Source organism: Microcebus murinus, chromosome 12, assembly GCF_040939455.1.
Source record: "Microcebus murinus isolate Inina chromosome 12, M.murinus_Inina_mat1.0, whole genome shotgun sequence".
In the NCBI taxonomy this organism is placed as follows: Eukaryota; Metazoa; Chordata; class Mammalia; order Primates; family Cheirogaleidae; genus Microcebus; species Microcebus murinus.
In genome coordinates this window covers 60,279,851-60,304,446 of record NC_134115.1, presented here as the reverse complement: position 1 = coordinate 60,304,446, position 24,596 = coordinate 60,279,851, and the positions used below count along the sequence as shown (strand labels likewise).

Genomic DNA, 24,596 nt, shown 5'->3' with positions numbered 1-24,596 from the left:
GGGCTCCAGCGTTTCCAGACGCGCCGTCACCCGGACTGGATCTGGGGCGGGGTCCGACCTAAGTCCATCACAGGGACTGCGTTTTTTATTCACCATTTTTAGTCTGGATTTTGGCTTAATTCAACCCAAACAGCTTCTTGGAACTTTATCATATTTTTCACCTACGAGGTGGGAACTCAACCACCGACCCCACAAGTCTACGGGTGTAGCGAAGGGAGCCCATTTCAGACAGGGAGCCCGGGGTCACCGAAGGGCTGGGCGCCGAGAGGGTTGGGCATGCCTACAGGACCAGCCAATGGCGGGACGGACTAACCGGGCGCGCCCAGACCTCAGGCAGTCGTGATTGCGATTGGTGGAATTAGGCGGAAAACCCTCTTGCCTCCACCACAGCGGGTTTTGATTGGCTGTAACAAACAGTCGCTTTTCTATAGTCCAAACCTAGAGCAGTTTAGTGATAAATCCCGCCTTAAAAGACATTTAATAACAGTTTTGCGTGTTGTAAGGCAAATGCTGATTGGTCGGAGAGCTCACGGAGTCAGTCGGTAGTAAACATAACCAGGCTCCTGGGACCTTGGATTGGTCAGTTTTTCTGGGGGCCGAGTAAATTCCTCCGGGTTCTGTGCGCCAGCTGGCTGCACTCATGCCCCAGCCCCGCCCTCCGCTTTGCTGATTGGTTGACGCCCGATCGGGGGAGGAGGAATGGAGCGCAGTATGCAAGCTTGCACGCGTCACTTCCGTTTGTCGGTAGCCGCCGCCGTGTTCTTAGAGTGCCGCGGCGGAGGGACTGAAGGAGCTAGGGGACTAGAGGAGGGGTGGGCGGGGGGTGGGTGGAAGGGGGAGGAAGTCCTATCACGGAGACGGCAGTCTGGACGTTCCCACCTCCTCCGACACTGTCCGGTCCGATCGGAGAGGGGTCACCGCCTCCTTCAGCGAGGAGGAGGGGGGCGGAGCCCGGCTCAGGTGAGGAGACACCTTAAGGGAGAGTGGTGATGGCGCGCGCGGGCGCGCTCGCATGGAGGCGGTTGAGCACCCGGGTCACGCCGGGGAGCGCGCGGACGTGTACTGGTGGCCCCCGCCTACCCTGCCCGTCTTTCTGAGTGGGTATTGTTACCCTTCGGAGCGGAGGGGCCAGGCGGTGGGAGGGAGGCGGATTGTTCTGCGCAGGCGTCCCCGGTGTCCCGACGCCAGGCTGTCTGTCTGCCGGGTGGGGCGGGGGCTAGTACCCCTGTGGATCTCCGGCGGGCGACACAGGTTACCGGAATGGGGTGGGAAAGGCCTCGGGACCCACAGCCTGGCGGATGAATAGAGGATCTGCTGCCCTGCGGTATGGGGTCGGATGGCTCCCTTACCCCCCATCCTGGGTCTCCTTTAGCGACGAGGTTTCATTTCACTTGAGCAAGGCCACAGTCAGTCTGTGATCGGGAGCCGGCTGCAGACCTTGGAGGGGTGGAGTCAGTGTTTTGGAATGCCCCAACTTGTTATGAGGGGACCAAAGTGTTGAATAGGCATTTATTGAATGCCCACTACTTCCGGGAGGATGCGGTGGTAAGACATAGCCATTCCATCTTCATCCCCTGTTTGGAGGACATACAGATCTGTACATAAATACTAGTAAAAGGCAGTAATTAATTAAGGGGGTTGAAGATTAGCTTTTTTCTTTCAAAATGGCCATATGTTATTAAGTCAGTCTGCATTCTGGCATGGTGGAGGATATGTAGAAGCTAGTTTCTGAGTAGAAGACAAATCCTAAATATGTACTCTGGAGGAAGAATTTTAGGTAAAGGCACAGTAATGTCTTGATTATTAAGTAGTATGCTTCAGTTCTTGTTAAGTTAATAGAAGAAACTCTTCACCTTCAAGAATTGAAGCAAAAATATTTCTAAAATATGTTAATATACTTTTCAGTTGTATTAAGTAGAAGATAGATACATTTGGATCATTTTTTAGAGATTGAAAAGAATGCTGTGCCTTAGTCATCATTGGTCATTTGTGCCTGGATGGGCTGTTGTACCTTAAATAATTTTGAAAAGTGAGCTAGGTGCCTCATGGTCTTTCGGGAGTACTTGCTTTTCATTTGCCTGAGGTCTTGTGATTTCCGTGGTGAGGGTGGTTGGCAGTAAGCTGAAAGAGTGAGGAGGGAAGAGATGAGATGGGGACAAGAGAAGGAATTTTAGAGAAAAGCCCCTAAGCCAAAGGAAGGCCTTCCACTATTCCTTTAACCCTTCTGGAAGTCTCAGCAAATTTGGGAAGACTGACCTGTCCACTGCAGCCAGCTTGGTGATCTTCCAGGTAAGATTCACTGGTTGACACTGTGAGAAACTTGTTTTGGTAGAATGTATCTATAGTTCTGAAAAAGCCACTAGGATCCAGGTCTTCTGCTTCTGGGACTTGCCCTAAGGACATAGTCATACATATCCCCATACAGCAAGTGTACTCACACTGACTTTTGGAAACCCTTTCTTAAATATGCATAGGCCCCCCAGATGTGAACAGTGACAATGTTTGAGTGATTTTTTTTCTACTTTCTGTAATTCTCCTTTTTTTTTTTTTTTTTTTACAATTGAATGGAAAGAAATCTTTTCAAAGTTTGGGCAAATAACTATGTCTGAGCTTCAATTTTCTTATCAATTAAATGAGCCCAATGCCACCTGCCTCCTTGGGTCTCTAGGGCTGAAATGGAAAACCTGGATGTGTGAAACATATGAAAGAGCTCAAACCAACCTTGGCAGAGCTGGGGCTGCCCAAGGCCGGATTCCTTCCCCCTCTGTGAGCCTCACAGGGTTACATGAGAAGAGGGGAAGGGGCTGTGGAGGCAACTTGATAATCAAATGAGGTGACTGCCACTTTGACAAAAGTCCCTAAGGTACTGTGTACAGTGGACAGAACTCATCCCCATGCCCCCAAGAAAAGATTCACTGATTGAGAACCTGTTCTGGGCCCTTGGGTTTTGCTGAATAAATGGACCAGGACTTTTTGAGGAGTCGTGAAGTCAACTTGTTTTCTGGAGATTTGCCTTTTTTTCTCATAAAAGTTGTGTCAAAATACAACTTTTAGCTAGCTAGGGATGCTGGCAGTCTGGATTCTGGTTAATTGATGTGCCTCTAGCAAAATTCTGAAAGTGATAAGATTTGGAGGAAAAGCATCATATAGTGGGATGTTTTCCTAAATTTATGGGTCAGCACTCTCAAAAGAGACTTTGTTACAAGACTGTCACAAGAGGTGGAAGTAATTTAAAAAATCCCTTGGATACCAAAATGCATGTAAATGTTTTAGTATTTAAAGTACTTAGCATGAGACAGGGCATCGTGGCTATGCCTATAAGCCTAGTGCCTTGGGGCTTATAATCCTAGTGCTTTGGGAGGCTGAGGTGGGAGAATCTTGAGGCCATGAGACCAGCTGGGCAGCATAGCAAGATCCCCATCTGTACATAAAAATTTAAAAAGTAGCCAGGCATGGTGGCAAGGCTGTAATCCTAGCTACTTAGGAAGCTGAGGTGGGAAAATCTTCTCACTTGCTTGAGCCCAGGAGTTCAAGGCTGCAGTGAGCTTGATCACACCACTGCACTACAGCTAGGGTGACAGAATGAGACCCTGCCTCTAAAAATAAAAACATAGGCTGGGTACAGTAGCTCACACCTGTAATCCTAGTGCTTTGGGAGGCCAAGACAGAAGGATTGCTTGAGGCAGGAGATCAAGACCAGCCTGGGCAATGACAAAACTCCGGTCTCTACAAAAATGTTTTAAAAAATTAGCCAGGTGTTATGGGGTGGGCTTGTAATCCCTGCTACTGGGGAGGCTGAGGCAAGTAGATCGCTTCAGTCCAAGAATTTGAGGTTTCAGTGAGCTATGCTTATGCTGCTGCACTCTAGCCCAGATAACAGAGTGTGACCCTGTCTCAAAAAAAAAAAAAAGTACTTAGCATGAATTATATGGATTTGGAGACTTAAAAATATCTTGTGTTGAGTGAGATTGACAAAACCTGCTATAGTGCTAATACGGAATCTTGAATCTCCCTCAAATTCTCCTTGGAAAGGGAAAAAAAGAACCCAAGGTACTGATTCCATGTTAGCATTCAACTTTTATTTCCTAAAATGTAAATTAATTGTAAATAGCTTTCCCCTCTCTTAGTTTTAATCATGATTTTTCTTTTACTCTAGTTAATATTTTTCAAATGTGGATGTTGTCTGGTAGAGCCAGTTTTGTTAGTGTAGCAAGTATAGTACACTGTATCTTTTGTTTGCATATGAAGTGACCTTCTCATATGTTAAACGACCAGCTGTTTTTGAGTGAACTATTGCTCTTTACCGTTTTCATTATTTTCACCACTATATGATTATAGTGGCTTTGAATCTCAAGATCCAGTTTTGGGAAGTGCTTTTCATTTTATTAATTAGTTATACATATATTTGCTAAAAGCTTTGATTTATCTTGACAGCTGAAACAGATTAGGAATTGTGTTGGAGTATTAACTTCATTATAATGCAGTAGATATGGATAGATTCTTATTATCCAAGATTATTTTATTAGTAGATAATTTTCCTTCTTATCTTCTAACATATTTGAATGACATGTTGAAGGTTCCAGTATTTACTTGATTCCAACACACATTTTGTTCACATTTTACTTTCCTGGAAGACAGGATGCCATAAGTAAGCATTATGTCATAGTTTAATAGGTAATTTTTTTCCTTTCCTAGTGTTACATGAAATAATGCACTTTATAATCACTGACATCTTATATTTAATGAGATTGGGAATAATTAAAAAATTTTTGTAACCAGTGAATTTTCCAAATTTGTCTTTGTACTCTGGAGGAAATTTGTTATTGAAAGGAAGCCTATTATTAAGAGTGATACTTTTCCTAACAAATCAAATGTTTGTTTTACAAATTTTAAAGGATGATTAAGTGGTGGGTCTGCTGTTTGGAAATTATACTTGGTAGTGTGTTAACTTGTTACTTGATAACAGGTTTACAAATGCTTTATTTCCAACTTCTTAAGTGTTAAAATGATTAGGGTGATTTGCTCCCCCCATTTTTTCTGTACACAATATTGTTAATGTGGTGTAATGCCTTTACACTAACATCTGTATTTACACTCCTGTATTTACACTATCCTATATTTTTGAAGGTTAAGATTCCACAAGCATCAATTTTTCCATATATGCAAAACTTATCTACTTTTCAAACTTTTTGGCCTTGGGATTCCTTTACATATTTACAAATTATTGGTGACTCTAAAAAGCTTTATTGTGAGTTATGGTTATCAGTATTTAACATATTAGAAGTTAAAAATTTGAGAAAAATCTTAAGTATTTATGCATTAAAAATAATAAACCCATTATATGTGAACATAAAAATATTTTTATGAGAAGACAAAAAAGTTTAGTGAAGTGTTATTTTTAAAAAATAAACTTCATTTTTTAGAAAAGTTTTAGATTTATAGAAAAATTGTGAAGATAGTACAGTTTCCACATACCCACACCCTGTTTTCACTATTATTAACATCCTACATTACTATAGTACATTTGTTATAATTAATAAACCATTATTGATATATTATTATTAATTAAAGTACATTCTTCATACAGATTTCCCTAGTTTTTACCTAATGTCCTTTTCTGTTCCAAGATCCCATCCAAGATAGCACATTACATTTAGTCATCATGTCTCCTTAGGCTCCTCTTAGTTGTGACAGTTTCTTATACTTTTCTTGTTTTTGATGACTTTGATAAAGTACTGGTTAGGTATTTTGTAGAATTTCCCACAATTAGATTTGTCTGATGTTTTTGTCATGATTAGACTGAGCTTACGGGTTTTGGGAGAAAAGAATTCATAAGTGCCATTATCATCACATCAACATGTGATACATACTAACATGCATACTCTCAACATGACTTACAGCCCCTTTATGTTGATCTTGGTCACTTGGCTGAGATAGTGTTTGTTAGATTTCTTTACTCTAAACTTCTCTTTTTCCTTCCCATTCCTTACGACACTCTGGAATGAGGTCACTATGTATAGCCTACACTTCCAGAGTGGGGAATTATGTGTCCCCTCCTTGACGATAGAGTACATAAATTATTTGTAATTCTTCTGCATGGGAGATTTGCCTCCTGTATTTATTTAATCAATCATTATTTATATCAGTATGGATCCATGGGTATTTATCTTATACTGTAGAATATAATCCAGTACTGATTTATTCATTTATTTTTGCTTAAATTGTTGCAGCTTTGGCCATTGGGAAGTCTTTCTCCTGTTAGTACCTGTATCTCTTTCACATAATCCCATTTTCATGGGTTCTTGTTTGTTTTTAAGTACTTTCTTCCTTTTGATACTGCAAGATACACGAGGCTTATAGCATATTTCCTGCCCCAGTCCTAGAAATCATTTTGTCCAAAGAACCCTGGCTCCTTTCAGAATAGTTTTTTTGTTGTTGTTGTTTATTTGTTTGTTTGAGATAGGGTCTCATTCTGTTGCCCAGGCTAGAGTGCAGTGATGGCAGTGATGTCATAGTAGCTCACTGCAATCTCAAATTGCTGGGCTCAAGCAATCCTCCTGCCTCAGCCTCTGAGTAGCTGGGGCTACAGGCATATGCCACCATGTCTGGATACTTTTTGTATTTTTTGTAGAGATGGGATTTCCACTGTGTTGCTCAGTCTGGTCTTGAACTCCTGACCTCAAGCAATTGTCCCACCTGGGCCTCCCAAAGTGCTAGGATTACAAGCATGAGCCACCATTCCTGGCCCACAATAGTATTTGAAACTGAGGTCTGGACACCAGGAATGCTCAGAGTGGTATTGGTTTACATTTTTTGCAAATCTCTTTAATATCTAGTTTAATAGAAAACAGCTGGATTCTCATACCTGCTTCTGCACTGAGTTTGTTGCAATATGCTATTGTGATTAAAGTATGTCAAGAAAATCTAGCATCACACAAATATATAATTGGAAAAGGGGAGAGAGTATTTTGTAGCTCTTTCAGATAATTTTGGATATTCTTCTCTGATACTATACCAAAGCTCCACAAGTGGTATTTTCTTAAGTGGTTAGTTGCAGTGTGAAATCTGAAACTGTGGAATCTGAAACTCTATCAGTGAACTTTTCATATTCTGTTTCATTAAAATACATTACTTTATATCTTGAACTTTGAATGAATTTTTTTACACATACCTTATTTTGCAACATCATTGTTACAAGGTTACATGGATTGATTTCAGTGAATTATGCACAACTTCCACATTTATTATACAATATAAAAAAATGACATTATTATCACCAATGATCTCATTAGAAGTATTTGAGCATTTGGAAGCTGTCAAGCTCACCGTGACAGATACAAGTTTTCTAAAATTCTAGTTTTCACCTGAAAGCTCAAATTTTATTGTTGGCAACAAGTACTGTACGTTTTATTTAAAATGACAGGCTTACTTCATTCATTTTCAAGAAAATGTTTGCTAAATACTTTAAATAGCCATAGTTTGTCATTCATTCTTTGAAGTAAAAATGGTGTCCTGTGAAAAAAGTGGCTGGTTAAGTTCACAAGTCAAAAATGCACAAGTATTTTTCCTTGAGGCAACATTGTATTTCAGAATGCAGCACTGTTACTTCAGGTATACTTCCCATTTCAGTACACAGAATATTTAAAAAGACATGTACTCAAGAGACAAGACTTAACAACAGGATAGGGTAGGGGAGACTTGGTCCCCAGTGGAGTTAGCATTCAGGTAGTAATGTCTGTGTCCATCACAGATGTCAGAGACAACATTCCGGCCAGATTGTTCCTGCTGCCTGGCTTAGTTTCTGCCCAGCTCAACTTCAGGTGTCCACCCCTTTGCATCAATTCTGTGACCAAGCCAATAACCTTTCATTAAATTACTTTTATGGCTAACTAGGATAAGTTTCTAACTAGGATCATTAACTAAGAACTCTGGCTGATACTGTGCTTAAACTTAAAAAATTTTTTTTTAATTTTTATGAAAGTTATCTGAAAAGTAATGATAGTCTTTAGTCCAAAATTATGTGCTTTATGGTTAACCTTTCTGATGAGTTAGAGTAATAGCATCAGTTATGACCATTCACTATCCAATACCTACTTTCTAGCCAAACTGGATACATTGCTTCCCCCACCTCAAACTCCTCTATATCTTTACCTTTGTCTAGAATGTACTTTCCATCTTAGTTTGTCCAAATCCAAACCTAGACCTAGCTCTATTCTCAGTGCCACCATGAAACATTGGAAATAACCTTGCCTTCTCCAAGCCATTAAGTATATTTCACCTCTTATGTGGCACTTAATGCCTTCTACTTTCTAATAGTGTTATTTGTGTGTGTCTTATTTCCACTAAGCACCTGTGACAGTTAATATTATGCCATACAAATCTATGCTCCACAGCACTTAACCTTGAACAAAATAAGCAATTCAGAACATAAGATGAATGAATTTTTATACCAAATTCTCAAGTACCTTTATGGGCTGTTGAGATCTCCTGGGCTGTATAGCGCTGTCACTATGTGGCTCCACGCTGCTGGGCCTCTTTTCTCCCTTAGTGGGTCAGCTGTCTCTTTTTGCAGCTGTCCTAAGTTAAGCAGCCACCCCTTCCTTCATTCTAGAGTTGCTATTGCTCATCTTCAGTTCAGTAACTAGAAAAACTTAAGCATAAATTTGAGCATTTTGTTTATTTAAAACAAAAGACTGTGAGGGCTTGAGGGACTTTCCTATGAGAAAATCTTTCACACATAGGCTTTGATCTTTATTTTGTATATTCTGAGAATTTCTGGGTTTTGGATAATTTTAGAGATAGTTGAGATTCTCAGAAAAGTGATTGTTGGGTAAGATAGTGTTATCTTTCATCTATATACAGCAGAAGTTCATTGAACAAATAACTTACTGAGCTGTATACCAGGCACTTTGTGGGAAAGAGAGAAATACAGCCCCTGCTCTCAATAAGCTGCTTTAGTAGAAAAGGTATCTGAGTTTGCACAAGGAATATAAGTAGGGCACTAATACCTTTTCTTATTCAAACTGAGTTATGAAGTTCTAGGTCAGTTCATCCCCAGAATTTTGGACTGGAAAACAAGGTGGCAAAGTGGGGACAGTTGGAGGGTAGGTGAGAAGGTAAGGATTTCTGTCATTAGCTCGACTTCCTCAGTCATGCTCATCTTTAGTCACTGATGGATTTCCTTGTTTTATAGACCTAATCTGTTCAATTTCTGAGCCAGCCCTGACAGAGCAGAACAGAGATATCATGACATTAGTCATGCTGACAGGTCTGGTATCTGGGGTTTCCTGAGTATCCCTGTGCCTGCCTAGTCCTAGCCTTCCCCTATTCCCACTTTGTTGGTCATATCAGAGCAATGAATGGATGTTCTAGGATTTCACTCTGCCCGACTTGGAACATTGTCAAAAATCTTAGTCTCCTTGACTGGGACTTTGCCTGGTTTGGCTCTCTGGGATTTATTTTCATCTCTATCATCTCTACAAGTGGAGGAAACGTTCTGTTCAGTTATTTTTCTGCTAGGGTTTTATCTAGATTGGGGCTACTGTATGTTAAGAATTCCCTAGAATGTGAAATCGTTTTCTGCAGTAGCAACTTTGCAGGTCTTGCCTGGCATACAAGCAGCAAATTACTTAATATTATGGAAGATGATGCTTGAGTATGGGTGTACTTTTCTTTATGAACTAAGTGTGTGTGTGTGTGTATATATTTTTTTATTTTTTTGAAACAGAGTCTCATTCTGTTGCCCAGTCTAGAGTGCTGTAGCATCAGCCTACCTCACAGCAACCTAAAACTTCTGGGCTCAAGCGATCCTCCTGCCTCAGCCTCCTGAGTAGCTGGGACTACAGGCATGTGTCACCATGCCTGGCTAATTTTTTCTATGTATTTTAGTTGGCCAATTAATTTTCTTTCTATTTTTAGTAGAGACAGGGTTGCTCTTGCTCAGGCTGGTTTCAAACTCGGTGACCTTGAGTGATCCTCCCACTTCAGCATCCCAGAGTGCTAGGATTACAGATGTGAGCCACCGGGCCCAGCCTTCAGAGATAGTATTTAAAAGTTGATTTGTGGGGAAATGCTAACAAGTTTCACATTGTTGCAGTTACTTAGTGCTGTGTAACAAATCACCTTAAAACTTAATGGCTTAAAATAACAAAAATCTTTTTTTTTTTTTTTTTTTTGAGACAGAGTCTTTATTGCTCCAGCTAGAGTGCAGTGACATCATTTTAGCTCACTGCAACCTCAAACTCCTAGGCCCGAGTGATCCTCTTGTTTCAGCCTCCCAAGTAGCTGAGACTACAGGTATGCATTATGATGCCTGGCTAATTTTTCTATTTTTGGTAGAGACAAGCTCTCACTCTTACTCAGGCTTAAACTCCTGTGTGAGCTACCACATGCAGCCTCATTATTCTAACAGTTCTGGGAGTTGACTGGACTCAGTGAGATGATTTTCTTTGGGGCTCTGTTATGTGGTTGTAGTCAGACAGTGGCTGGGGCTGAAGTCATGTTGAAGGCACACTTACATGTCTGGAGGCAGGTGCTGACTGTCAGCTAGACTTCAGCTGGATTTCCTCACAGCATGGGGGTTGGCTACCAAGAGTGAGCCAAAAAGACCAGAAGTCTGTGTCCCCTTTTATGGCCTACCTCACAAGTTACATACTGTAACTTTTGCCATAGTCATAGACCTGCCTGGCTTCAAGAGAGTGAACATAGATCTCACCTCTTGAGAGGAGCATCATATCACATTGTAAGGTAGCATGTGGGATGGGAAATTTTAATGTGGCTGACCGTCTTGGGAAATAGAATCTGCTGCACACATTACCTTATTTCAGGTGACTAATTTTTATAAGGAACATGAAATATAAATTAAGCTATACCAGTTCTTGGGTTATCCTTATGTTGACCAGATCATTTTGTTACGTAGCGTATCATACAATATCACTTTTTAGCTTTTTGGTATTCTTTCTCCCTTCCTCATAGCCCTCTGAGTTCATGTTGTTGAATTATCTTGACTCCCTTTATGTGTAATCTTGTTAGGTAGATAAATCAGCAATCAGCCTTCCACTACAGATGTAAAAACCAGAGAAATCCTTTCTCCTTGCTTCCCCAGCACAATCAGGGGTGGAGGTGGGTGAATGTATGATTGCAGCATATAGGAGCTCTCCAGAGTTGGGTTCTGTTGGTTGTAACTACAAAACCTTATTTAACAGACTATCATAACTACAGCTATGCCAGATGCATTGACTCATGCCTGTAATCCCAGCTACTTGGAGGCTGAGGCCAAGAGTTTGAGGCTGCAGTGAGTTATGATCATTCCACTGCACTCCAGCCTGGGCGACAGAGCAAGACCCTGTCTACAGCTAGCTATATTTTAATACATAAATTAATTAAATTTCTTTTGTCATGCTTGAAAGCTCAATTGAGAAAGTATGTTATGGTAAATTATTTTGTTAATGACTTTTATTAAAATGACATTTACCAACTTTTACTACGTTGGACCTCTTAACACTAAGTGTCATCATAGAATCAAGAAAGGAATTGAGCTGGGCAAGATGGCTCACACTTGTAATCCTAGCATTCCGGGAGGCTGAGATGGAAGGATTGCATAAGCTCATGAGTTTGAGACCAGCCTGAGCAAGATGAAGACCCTGTCTCTACTAAAAAATAGAAAAATTAGCTGGGTGTAGTACCAGTTTCTCAAGAGGCCGAGGCAGGAGGATCACTTGAGCTCAGGAGCTTGAGGTTGCAGTGACCTATGATGATGCCACTGTACTCTACCCAAGGGGACAGAGCGAGATTCTGCCTTTAAAAAAAAAAGGAATTGAGATTTCTTGTTCACCTAATGGCTGTGGGACAGGGTAGGGGATTGAGAGTGCAACATGTATCATGTAAATATACAAAAATATCTTTTACTAACAGACAGTAGCATCTGTTTATCCATACGGTTACATATCACTTTATTTTTTAGTTATCACCAAGCGTGTGATACTGTCACAGTAACAGATACTGTCGAGCTCTGACCAGAGCCCCTTGATCCCTTTTCCCGGTTCTGTGCACCCGTCCTGCGTCTTCTGTGTGCTTTTACTTCTAATGGTTTTGCATCTGTGACTCTTCCGAGGACTGCCTTGGGGTGACTGGCATCACTCTGTGCATGGGCCCAGGGAGCCGGAAGGGCCTGGCAGTTTACATCACCCTGGGGAGGCTCTTAGTTGTTGAGTGACTGATGCAGGGCTGTGAAAGCCCAGTACCTTTGCCTTGAAGTGGCTCAAACTCAGAGACATTATTTATACTCCAGTGCTCTCCTGCTAAATCAGGCTAAGGCTGGGATTTTGCCCAAAAATCATACCCTTGTTTGGGTGCTGCTGCTGCTTTTTTGTGCTCCCCCATTGCCAGTTTCTCCTGGAATCATCTCTTTGATAAAAAATCACTTGTACCATTCACTATAGTCTATCCTATTAAAAAAAAAAAAAAAAAAAATCACTTGTACTTGAATCCTCTCATGGTCTGCTTCTGGGGAACCCTAATTAACACTATATGAATCTAAGTCTTCTTCATATTCACGTCTTTGGAATCACGTTTAGGCATCATAGTAACACACTGCTGTTTCCAACTCGTTCTTGGAATATTAACTTCTGGTCCATTGGGATGGCTAAAACATATATTTAAAATGATGCTAGTGTGTCCACTGCATGTCTCCTTTGGTTTAACGCATGGCTCCATTTTTACCTTAATTGAGTTATGCTTGTGCTTGTTACTAGATATTAAATAGTTCATCTTAAAATTCAATCAGTGTAGTCATAGCAATAGTTGCTTTACTATGCATGAATCATTCTTACTGATCCATTCAGAAATATTGGCCAGTATTTAGTGTATTTAATCACATTGCCTAGCATGTGGTGCAGTAACTATTTATTTCAGTATTGCATCATAGGAAGCTTTCTATCCTAAAATAGTTTGGTGTGTGTGTTTTTTTTTTTTTTTTTTTTTTTTTTGAGACAGAGTCTCATTTTGTTGCCTGGACTAGAGTGCTGTGGCATCAGCTTAGCTCACAGCAACCTCAAACTCCTGGGCTCAAGCAATTCTCCTGCGTGGGTTTACCGACTAGCTGGGTCTACAGTCATGCGCCACCACGCCCGGCTAAAAAGAGATGGGGTCTCACTCTTGCAGAGGCTGGTCTCAAATTCCTGATGTCAAGCTATCCTCCTGCCTTGGCCTCTCAGAGTGCTAGGATTATAAACGTGAGCCACAGTGCCCAGCCACAAGCCTTTGTCTTTATTGGGGTTATGTTTAATTACTTCAGTAGCCTCTTCTCAAAGGTGTCTGGAAAGGTATCTCAAAGGTGTCTGGAAAATTTTCCTCAAAATAGTGCTTCTGGGACCACAATTTTCTTGCTGTTTTTATTTTTTCTATAGAAAGTAGAGATTGAACATAAAGAGTTTGACATTTTAGTGGATGACCTTTGATGGAAAAGGGTGGTGGTTTCTTATAATCAAGACAACTGACATTTTAAAAAGTGAGCTATAGTCATATAACTTCTGCTGCTTGTTGCAAAAGAAAGCATTGAACAGACTGTTATTATCCTTTTACATTGGTATGCTGGGTTGAAATACAGTTTATTTGGAAAGTAAGTTAGTCTTTTATGTCCCCCTCATCTGTTAAGTCAGAATAATAATTCCTGCCTGGCAAGGTTGTTTTGAAGATTAGAAATAATGTAAATAAAAAGTGCTTAGCACAGTGACTAGTGGGCACGTAGAAGGCTCTCAATAACAGTAGTTACTGTTATTTTATTTTTACCACTATGTCTAATACTGTAACCACTGAGACTGCTACTGCAGTGCTGGCTCCATTATCCACAGTAGGAGGGAAAACCATATACTCACTGACTGGCGCTGCTTGTTTTTCCCTAATAGGGCCCAAATTTACATGGTCCCTTAGTTGTTAGAGCAACTCTGAGGCTTGCAGCAACTCCCTGTTTGATTAATTTTGCTCCTCAAACCAGAATGTTTCTTCCCTGTTACTGCTACAAAATAATCACCTCTTTGGAACTTGGCACTTACTAGTTTTTGAATTTACTTTGTAAGGCAGGGCTACAGACTTGTGAGCAGTAATTGCATTTTGTTTCATCTCCCCAAACCTTGAGCTCTGTGGTCCCTGAGTGAGTTGGGTGGGGCTCTGGGTTGTGTGTGCTGCTGCCTGCCACTGTTGGCCCTCTCCTCCCAGCAGGGAAGCTTGGTAAAAGCAAGAAGGGATGTGGCAGTGGCTGCCTCTTTGGAGATCTGATCTCTCATGCATGATAGAGCAGACATCATCAGTGGGAAAGTGCGTGTTTTAGAGATCTGTTTTGCTATTTGAAATTCTTCAAAGGTAAATAAACAAACATAGGAGGCAAAAGAGAATGGCCGTGTGGCTACTGCACGGAGGCATTTTGCCATTCTGATAGTTACTTTCCAGGTACAACAAAATCTCACTTTTTACAGTAGACATTTGGTTTTTATGGATTTAGAGTTTGCCATTTCAGTTATTTCCCAGGATCCTGAACAACTTTATCCTGTTTCATTAGGCTGTGGCATCAGAGCAAGTAGTTGCACCTGGCAAACTGCTTGACATCCCTGTTGCCTTTTGCTTGCAGTAATTCTTGTGAAATGCCAGGATGGTATTTGTGAATTTGGAGATTTGCAAAGATCTGAGATTTGCAAAGTTACATACCTTTAGAATGCCAAGGATCTACCATGTTTTTTAAACTTTAATTTTATAAAAATTAATATGTATATATTTATATATTTAAAACCATATAGTTCCATAAGGCTTATAGGTTAAAAACAAACAGACAAAAACAGTCCCCTGTCCCATTCTTTTCCCCATCAATTTCCTACTCCTCAGAGGCAGCTATTTGCAATTGTTTCAGCTGTTTCTTCCACCATTGACTTCTGTATTTCTAAATAAAAAATATGCTACTAGGCCGGGCGCTGTGGCTCACGCCTGTAATCCTAGCTCTTGGGAGGCCGAGGCGGGCGGATTGCTCAAGGTCAGGAGTTCAAAACCAGCCTGAGCAAGAGCGAGACCCCGTCTCTACTATAAATAGAAAGAAATTAATTGGCCAACTGATATATATATAAAAAATTAGCCGGGCATGGTGGCACATGCCTGTAGTCCCAGCTACCCGGGAGGCTGAGGCAGAAGGATCGCTCGAGCCCAGGAGTTTGAGGTTGCTGTGAGCTAGGCTGACGCCACGGCACTCACTCTAGCCTGGACAACAAAGTGAGACTCTGTCTCAAAAAAAAAAAAAAAAAATGCTACTATTTTTTTGAGATAGCCTATTTCAGACAGTATTTCTGGACTGATAGCAAAAGAGAGGACTAAACTCTATTAACACCACTTCTCCTCTGTCCCTCCAGTGCAAATTTGCCTTTTCTCACCCTCCCAATAGCTCAGATTTGGTTCAGTGTTCATATTATTATGCCTATGTAAATATTGTCTACAAATGAACCTTTATTTTTCCTAAAGTTAATTATTTCTCCATGTTTAAATTTTCTTGTTTTTTTAACAACCTGTCTTCACACTTTGATGGAACTGTTAAATTCTTAGCACTGTCAGCTACATCAGATGATCTGTCCATTGCTTTTTCTTACTCCCCTTGGAAACCTCCTTCCTATAGTCCTCCATCCTGCTCCCATCTTAACTGCTTGCTCTCCAGGCCTGCTCCCTACTTGTCTTCTTGGGCTACATCATCATCCTTAGATTCTCTTTGCCTGTCTTTGATGGTGGGTCTCCTTTTTCCTGCATGCCCTGTTTTTGTTTTCTTGGTTTAGTCCCAGCTTGCTTAAGCACAACCTTTAGTCTCTTCCTGAAAAGGGATAAACCTCTGGGTTTGTGCTTGTGTGAGAATGCCTTAGTTTATCGTCATAATTGATAAGTAGGCTGAGTGTGGAATTCTAAGTTGGAAATTATTTTCTTGGAGAATTTGAAGGAAGTATCACTCCTAACTTTCAATATTGCTTTTGCAAAATCTAACTTTAATTCCTGATTCTTTGTAACCAACAAACTCTTCCCCCTCCCTTTTAAGAATATTTAATCTTAAGTGTTGTAAAATGTCACTTTAATGTGCCTAGTGTGGGGACTTGTTTCTTTATTTATTTAATCTTACTTTTTTGAGATAGGGTCTTGCTGTGTCACCCAGGCTAGGATGCAGTGGCATGATCATAGCTCACTGTAACCTTGAATTCCTGGGCTTAGACAGTCTTCCCACTTCACCCTCCTGAGCTGCTAAAACTATAGGCGCACACTACCACACCTGGCTAATTTTCTCTCTCTCTCTCTCTCTTTTTTTTTTTTTTTTTTTTTGTAGAGGTGAGGTCTCACTGTGTTGCCCAGGCTGGTCTCTAACTCTTGGCCTCAGGTGATCTTCCTGCCTTGGCTTCATAAAGTGCTAGGGTTACATAGGCATGGGCTGCTATGCCCAGCCATTTCTGGAAATTTTTTAAATACTATTTCTTAAATCATTTTCTCCCTCTGTGTTTTGTCTTTCTCTTTCTGTAGTCAGATGTTGGACCTCATTAATCCTCTTTATTTTTTAATTTCTAAAAAATTTTTTATAGATTTAGGGGGTAAAAGTGCAGATTTGTTAGATGGATATATTGCATAGCGGTGAAGCCTGGGCTTTTAGCGTGCCCATCCCTGAATAGTGCACATTGTACCCAATAGGTAATTTTTTATCCCTAACCCCCCTCTCACTCTCCTGCCTTTTTGTGTCTCCAGTGTCATTTAGTCCACTCTGTATGTCCATGCTTACCCATTGTTTGGCTCCCACCATAAGTGAGAACACGTGGTATTTGTTTCTGAGTTATTTCACTTGGGATAATGGCCTCCAGTTCTGCCCACGTTGCTGCAAAAGACACGATTTCATTATTTTTTATGGCATACTAGTTAGTATTTCATGACATATACATATACAACATTTTATTTATTTAGTTATCCCCTGATGGACTCTCTTTCTTATTCATTCACTTTTATTTCTCCTTTGCCTTGCCTGTGAAATCTCTTCAATCATTCTCTTCCAACCCTTCTATTAACTTTTAAATTTTTTTGTTATTTTTAATTTCCAGTAGTTTTCTTTTTCCCTGAATATCCTTCTTTTTTAAAAAAATAAATCATATTTTCTTTTTTCATGGATGTGGCATCTTATCTCTCTGAAGATGTTAATTATAGGTATTTTTCCCCCTTAAGTTTTCTTTTTTTTTTTCTCTGCATTGTTTCTGTTTCTTCTAAATGCTTTTTCCCCCTGTTTGTATGTTAGAGAGTTTTTTCATCCAGGTTGTGGTGCTCCTTAACTGTTCATATTTAAGAGTGAAGGCATGAACTGATTGGAAGCTGAATGGATGGATAGTAGGTTTCACCTTGAGGACTAGTAGGTTTCACCATAGGAAAATTAGATGGGGATCCAAGTATTCTGTTGGAGGGACTCCCCAAGCATCAGTTTCTACAGAGAGGAATCTCCAGTCTCTGTGGGAGGTATGAGGAATCTCCAGTCTCTCTGATAGTCTTACAGTTGCTGAGCAAGTAAAGGGGTTGAAGGTGGCAAGTGAGGAGGAGTAATGTATCTTCCTTATGCAGATTTAACTTAAAAATTTCTTTTCAGCATAGTGCCTGATTCTGGCCTAAGGTGCTCACTTGGTATCCTAAGTACAGAGTGTTTCTGCTTCAACCTCCAAGACTTCCACACTCCCTACCCCTGCCCAACCCTGTCGGAAGCAGCTGCCCCTTCTTTGTCTTGTGTTGCACCTGTGCTTCCCTTATTATAGCACTTACAAGACTATATTTGCTTACAGCCTGTTTGTTAGTCTGTTTCCCCTGAGGGCAGGGATTGGATTTGTCTTGTTGATCATTTTTTTCTCTTGTACTAGGCACATTAAATATTCAGTCTGTATATGTTTGAACCCCAGGGCTTAGCCATTATATTCAGCCTAACTCCCCCACCCCTACCCAGAAGACCAGAGATTCACTCTTGGGAGAGGGGAACAGTGTTTTTCACTCTGTGGGTCCCTCAGTATCTGTAGGGCCTGTGAACAGAGGGCACCAAGGAGTGCCCCTTTGGGGTTATTGACTCTGTTCTAACTACATAATGAGGGTCTGTCATGAGCTCTAGCCAAGGATAAGACTTTTAATCAGCAGTCACACAGTTCCTAGGAAGTGTAGCAGTTTTTTGGACAAGAATAAGCAAGTTCTTGTTTCCAGTGAGTCCAAAACGTGAAAATGTACAGATGTTTAATGGTTCCATACTCCACATTGGAAAAGTGATCCACTCAGAGGTTTTGTGGGCTCTTCTTTTTCTCCTTTTTAAATTCTAACTTTTCATTATGAAAAATTTCAAATATACAAAATAAACGTTTGAAGCAAAGCCCAGACATCATCGTTTTTTTCTGTAACTATTTCCATCTTTTAAAAATACGCTTTAAAAAAATCATAGCACCATTATCACAACTAAGAAAAATAATAATTCCTTAATATCATCAAAGACATATGTGATATTCTTAAGCAGTCAGTTTAGTTAGTTTTGTAGAAGCCCTACAGTTCAAAAGGGACTCTAGGAGATTCTATCTCGCAAAAGGGACTCTTAAAAAATGGTTTCAGACCAATCTTATTCATCTCTTGTTTTTCTTTCCCCATAATTTCTTTTTATTAAGATATCATGTATTGTGCTTTCTTAAGGTATAATGTACATACCACAAAATTCCATGTTTTAAGTGTTTAGTTCAAATATTTTAATAAATGTATAAGGCGTGCAACTATGATCACAATAGTATTTTAGGCCATTTCTGCCATGCCCCCCCCAAAAAAAAAATCCCTTTTCGAATTTGCATTTATTCCCTAATCCCACCCCTAGCCACAGATGACCACTGGTCTACTCTCTTTCTCTATAGAGTTATCTTTTCTGTGTGTGTGAGTTTTTTTAATAGGATAGACTTTCAGCCAGGTCTCCTGTCTTAGCCACACCTTCGCTCCACTTCCCCTGGCACCAGTTTCTGAGCTTTTGGTATGGTGATTTAAATATGCCTAGTTGTTTTATCTATTGCCAGTTTAGGATTTTAGCTTTTTGGGTATGCTTGGTCAGCATTCATTCACCAGTTCGCTAGCTTCCAAAATGCTATTGATGTCTCTTTTTTTCTTGTAGGCTTATACCCATAAAACAACAATAAAACCAAAAAACTGAAGTGTCTTTTTTTTTTTTTTTTTTTTGAGACAGAGTCTTATTCTGTTGCCTGGGCTAGAGTGCCGTGGTGTCAGCCTAGCTCACAACAACTTCAGACTCCTGGGCTCAAGCAATCCTCTGCCTCAGCCTCCCAAGTAGCTGGGACTACAGGCATGCGCCACCATGCCCGCCTAATTTTTTCTAGATAGTTTTAGTTGGCCAATTAATTTCTTTCTATTCTTTTAGTAGAGACGGGGTCTCGGTCTTGTTCAGGCTGGTCTCGAACTCCTGAGCTCAAATGATCCTCCTGCCTCAGCCTCCCAGAGTGCTAGGATTACAGGTGTGAGCCACCACACCCGGCCTTCAGTGTCTTTTTAATCAGGTTTCAGGATTGAGTAGTGGGCAAATGCATGTGTGCAATCTACTACCATCTATAACTGGAAATCCTCCCCACTAATGTTGATTTGCCCTTTTCACTTATTTAAGACTGTATGGAACATTCCTCAGGAAATGCAGAACTCTAACAAACTTCTGTGCTAGATATGCTGTCACTTGTACATTAGTGTTTACTAGACCCTCTGTGTTATTAGTGGGTCCCATGATGAGTGAGGGGGAGCCCGTACTAGCCAGTGGCTGAGCCCACACATGTGTATACTTCCTGGGCTGGTAGCTGGGTTGGCATTTGTTCCTTATTTGACAAGTTCTTAGTGTATATACCTGTCATCAGAGACAACACAAGCTTTTAAAAGGTCCAAGCTTGGCATTTCATCCTACCCTGTGTTCTGAGTTTGACTTAAGCTCATCTAAGTCTTAACGCTTTTCTTTCTTTGTTTTCTTGTAGGATCATGGATTTTCCTGGTCACTTTGAACAGATCTTCCAGCAACTGAACTATCAGAGACTTCATGGCCAGCTCTGCGATTGTGTCATTGTAGTGGGGAATAGACACTTTAAAGCCCACCGCTCTGTTCTGGCAGCATGCAGCACACATTTCCGAGCCCTCTTCTCAGTGGCAGAGGGAGATCAGACCATGAACATGATCCAGCTGGACAGCGAGGTAGTGACAGCAGAGGCCTTTGCTGCGCTGATTGACATGATGTATACCTCCACCCTCATGCTGGGGGAGAGCAATGTTATGGATGTCTTATTGGCAGCCTCTCACCTGCATTTGAACTCTGTTGTTAAGGCATGTAAACATTACCTAACGACAAGGACGCTACCCATGTCTCCTCCCAGTGAGCGCGTTCAGGAGCAGAGCGCCCGCATGCAGCGTTCCTTTATGCTGCAGCAGCTGGGACTAAGCATTGTGAGCTCAGCCCTCAATTCCAGCCAGAGTGGCGAGGAGCAGCCAGCCCCCATGAGCTCGTCCATGCGCAGTAACCTGGACCAGAGGACGCCCTTCCCCATGAGACGCCTTCATAAGCGCAAGCAGTCTGCAGAGGAGCGGGCCAGACAGCGCCTCCGGCCCTCCATGGATGAGTCTGCCATTTCAGATGTTACACCAGAGAACGGGTCTTCAGGGGTTCATTCTCGGGAGGAGTTCTTTTCACCAGATTCTCTAAAAATTGTGGATAACCCTAAAGCTGATGGAATGCCTGACAACCAGGAAGACAGTACGATCATGTTTGACCAGTCTTTTGGCGCTCAAGAAGATGCCCAGGTGCCCAGCCAGTCTGACAACAGTGCCGGCAACATGGCACAGTTGTCTGTGGCCTCTCGTGCAACTCAGGTTGAGACTAGTTTCGATCAGGAAGCTGCAACTGAGAAAAGTGGTTTTCAGTGTGAAAATCCTGAGGTTGGCCTTGGTGAGAAGGAGCACATGAGAGTGGTGGTTAAATCCGAGCCCCTGAGCTCCCCCGAGCCTCAGGATGAAGTGAGTGACGTGACCTCACAGGCAGAAGGCAGTGAGTCTGTGGAAGTGGAAGGCGTTGTGGTCAGTGCCGAGAAGATAGACCTCAGTCCTGAGAGCAGTGATCGGAGTTTTTCAGACCCCCAGTCTAGCACGGACAGGGTAGGTGACATCCACATCTTGGAAGTCACAAATAACCTAGAGCATAAGTCAACTTTTAGTATTTCAAATTTTCTTAATAAGAGTAGAGGAAGTAACTTCAGTGCAAATCAGAACAATGATGATAATATCCCAAACACCACTAGTGACTGCAGGCTGGAGGGCGAGGCCCCTTATTTGTTGAGTCCAGAGGCTGGGCCTGCAGGTGGTCCCTCTTCTGCCCCTGGCTCCCACGTGGAGAACCCATTTAGTGAACCTGCAGACTCCCACTTCGTTAGGCCTATGCAGGAGGTGATGGGCCTGCCGTGTGTACAGACATCTGGGTACCAAGGAGAACAGTTTGGGATGGATTTTTCCAGGTCTGGTTTGGGCCTCCACTCCTTCTCCAGGGTAATGATAGGTTCCCCAAGGGGAGGAGCCAGTAACTTTCCATACTACCGCCGCATAGCTCCAAAAATGCCAGTTGTAACTTCTGTCAGGAGCTCACAGATCCCAGAAAATTCTGCCAGTTCCCAGCTAATGATGAATGGGGCCACATCCTCATTTGAAAATGGCCATCCTTCCCAGCCTGGCCCTCCACAGTTGACCAGGGCATCTGCTGATGTCCTGTCAAAGTGCAAGAAGGCCTTATCAGAGCACAATGTTTTGGTTGTAGAGGGAGCTCGCAAGTATGCCTGCAAAATCTGCTGCAAAACTTTTCTGACTTTGACAGATTGCAAGAAGCACATCCGTGTTCACACAGGTGAAAAGCCCTATGCCTGCCTGAAGTGTGGCAAGAGGTTTAGCCAGTCCAGCCATCTGTATAAACACTCGAAGACCACCTGCCTGCGCTGGCAGAGCAGCAATCTTCCCAGCACTTTGCTCTAGCTACTGTCCTCCCCAGACCACGGTGAGGCCAGTTGGAGGGCTGAAACTAGAATCTCTTGGTAAGCAATGAATGCCACTGGGTTTGAGGCTTCAGGCTGCCCAGTGGCTCTTCCAAATTTCAGCAACTAATAAGTGGAGAACTAATACCTGTAACATTTGTGCTGCTGCATTTCTGAGTGAAGTGCACGCCTTGGGGGAAGGATGCAATCCCTGACACCAAGTTCTTCCTTAGGGTTGAGTAATATGGTCATGAAGTAGTTTGTAACTGATGTTGTTCAAAGTGGCACATTTAAACATTAAAAAAATGAAGTGCAAAAAATTTTTTTAGCAATTTTTGTAAAACTCTGTGAAGCATTTAATTAAATTTCCTATACCCTCTGATGGGAGTGTTATATCCCTGTACAGTGATGCAAAACGCACTTATGTGTAACCAGTGGTGACTTGGCGCCTGTCTGAAAAAAAGGCCCTTGATGACACGCCTGTCTGCCACAAATGCTTTAAAGTGTATCATGAGCTAGTCCTAGGCCTCAGAAAGTACTGTATTTTTTATTTTTGTCTGAGTTGCAGTCATAGACACTGCACTTTGATGGTGCTGACACTGGGTCCAGAGTGAGCATTCTCTTGGACTGTTAGGTGTATATACTTTTGAATACATCACTGTTAGATAGATGTTTTAACATTTTTTTCTGGTTTTAAAAACAAAGTTGTAAATGGAGTATGTACTTGTAGAAAGTGACAAGTAAGGTATTGTTTCTGTATGTGCTGTTTTAGCAGTATTTAACCAACTTGTACTACAGATGTTACAGTTCCATGTTAGGAAGTCACAAAAGAGCTAGTGTTTGTCTTCGTTCTGATGATGTGGAGTCATGTTTTGTGGGGTCTTTCATGGCGCATTTGCCCTTTGCTCCATCCAGACGTCGAGGGCCAGTCAGTCGGCCTGACACATCCCACCCAAGGACAAGCCTGTCCTCTGATTCATTTCTTCACACTCCCATGCCCTATATGGTATCTCTTCTAGGTCTAGAGTACCATTTTCAGTTACAAACTAGCCAAAAATTCCACTCCCCCATGGGTTTTATTACTGTTATATGCTGTACTTTTAACAGTACAGACCTGAAACTTTTATTGTGGTTGCTCCCCCAATCCAGTACTGAATGTTCAAAATTGTTTGAAATCCAAACACAGTAGTGTTCATGGATATATTCCAGGCTCTGTAAGAGTTAGCCTGTAGCATAGAAGTCACCAAGTGGCATCTGACTGTTGGAGAGGCATTTGGATCACTACCCAGGGCTTCCCTGGGCCCTCCGGCCCCACATCCCTAGCCCCACCTTGCCAGTGACCCTGTGCCACTAGGGCCGTTGGTGGCACCTGTATAAGGCCAAGCCCTGGCTTTTGTGTCCAGAGGAACAACACAGGTTAATGCATTTCTGTAGAACTCATGAAGTGTCAGTTTAATTCATGCATGAAAATGAGTTCATTTTATTTTTTTATACATCTTTCTTAGAGATACCAAATCATTGTGTGTAATTCAGAGAAATTATTCAGTTCTTGTGTTTAGAAAGCTTAAGTATTTATGTGGAGCCTAAAGCAAAAATGAGTGTGTTTTCTCTTAATTTAGTGTGTGTAGTTACACATCTGTGGATTAATTCATAATGTTCCAGAGGGGCTTGATATCTCCCATGAATTGATTCCCAGGGAGGAAAGCCCAAAAGGAAACCTGTGATTCCTCTCCTGAGTAGACGTGGGAAAGAGGCCATTGGAGGATGGGATCACCTGTGGAGTTTAGTTCTGTCTACGGCTCATGGTTATCGATCGTGTTCTGACATGTTGTGAGGAGGCTCTACATCCACCCCTCTACATGATGTAGGGACCAGTGTCTTACAGGGAGATTTATCTTGGGACTCAGGTGGGTCAGCATGGAGAACAGGAGAGGCCCTGCCTGGGCCCAGGGAGAGGATCCAGTGACACCAGCAGAACAGTGCGGCCCTCCTTCCCTTCCCTTCTTGAAGAGGTGTGTGCCAGCAGCCTGCCTTCACTCCCCTCGGCCATGTGCAGACTTTGCTATGGGGGCCTATCTCTGAACATGCGGGAGCCCTGCCTCTCCACTGCTAGATGGAACCGGGACTCTCTCATCTACCTCTTAGTCGGTCAGTTTCTATGTGTGAGAAGCAAGCTTGTGGGCCAGTGTCCTTGTACATGCTGTAGCACTTAAAAAATAATTCCAAGGTTCCCTGGAAAACCAGTCCCAGGGTTCCTATGATCTGTAGTTTCTACCTGGATTATAACTGGTATTGGGTACCTGAAATTTGATTGGTGAGCCTTAATTATAGCCTGGCATGATCATGTAGAATCCTTTCTGGTGATCAAATCATAAAGTTCTATCAAGGCACCCATGTCAGTGGTGCTATGCTGGTCACAATTTGAGATTTTGAAATAAAAAATTTGTCATATCTATGCCTCTAAATATGTGCTCTTTTTCTTTGCCTAAGTTATTAAGGTTGAAACAAAAAAAGGATTATATTTCTTTCTCTGCTAGCCCTGCT

General features: G+C 41.8%; 2 protein-coding genes across 5 annotated transcripts in view; one reads left to right on the top strand and one right to left on the bottom strand.

The window, feature by feature from the left end:
* Positions 1-8,594, bottom strand: part of POLR1E (RNA polymerase I subunit E) — a 37,629-nt gene extending 29,035 nt beyond the window's left edge. The window contains exon 1 of the mRNA XM_012769105.2: positions 8,466-8,594. The gene's annotated coding sequence lies outside the window, so the exon portion shown is untranslated. The remainder of the gene's footprint in view (positions 1-8,465) is intronic.
* Positions 728-24,503, top strand: ZBTB5 (zinc finger and BTB domain containing 5). 4 transcript variants are annotated; one of them, XM_012769099.3, is made up of 2 exons: positions 728-960; positions 20,022-24,503. In XM_012769099.3, exon 2 carries the CDS (start codon positions 20,026-20,028, stop codon positions 22,051-22,053), a length of 2,028 nt encoding a protein of 675 aa, XP_012624553.1. In that variant the 5' UTR covers positions 728-960; positions 20,022-20,025; the 3' UTR covers positions 22,054-24,503. The 4 variants fall into 4 exon arrangements, with proteins under 4 accessions (XP_012624553.1, XP_012624551.1, XP_075864966.1 ...); XM_012769097.2 differs by lacking the exon at positions 728-960 and adding an exon at positions 969-1,324; XM_076008851.1 differs by lacking the exon at positions 728-960 and adding an exon at positions 1,331-2,289.
* The last annotated feature ends 93 nt before the right edge of the window (positions 24,504-24,596 follow it).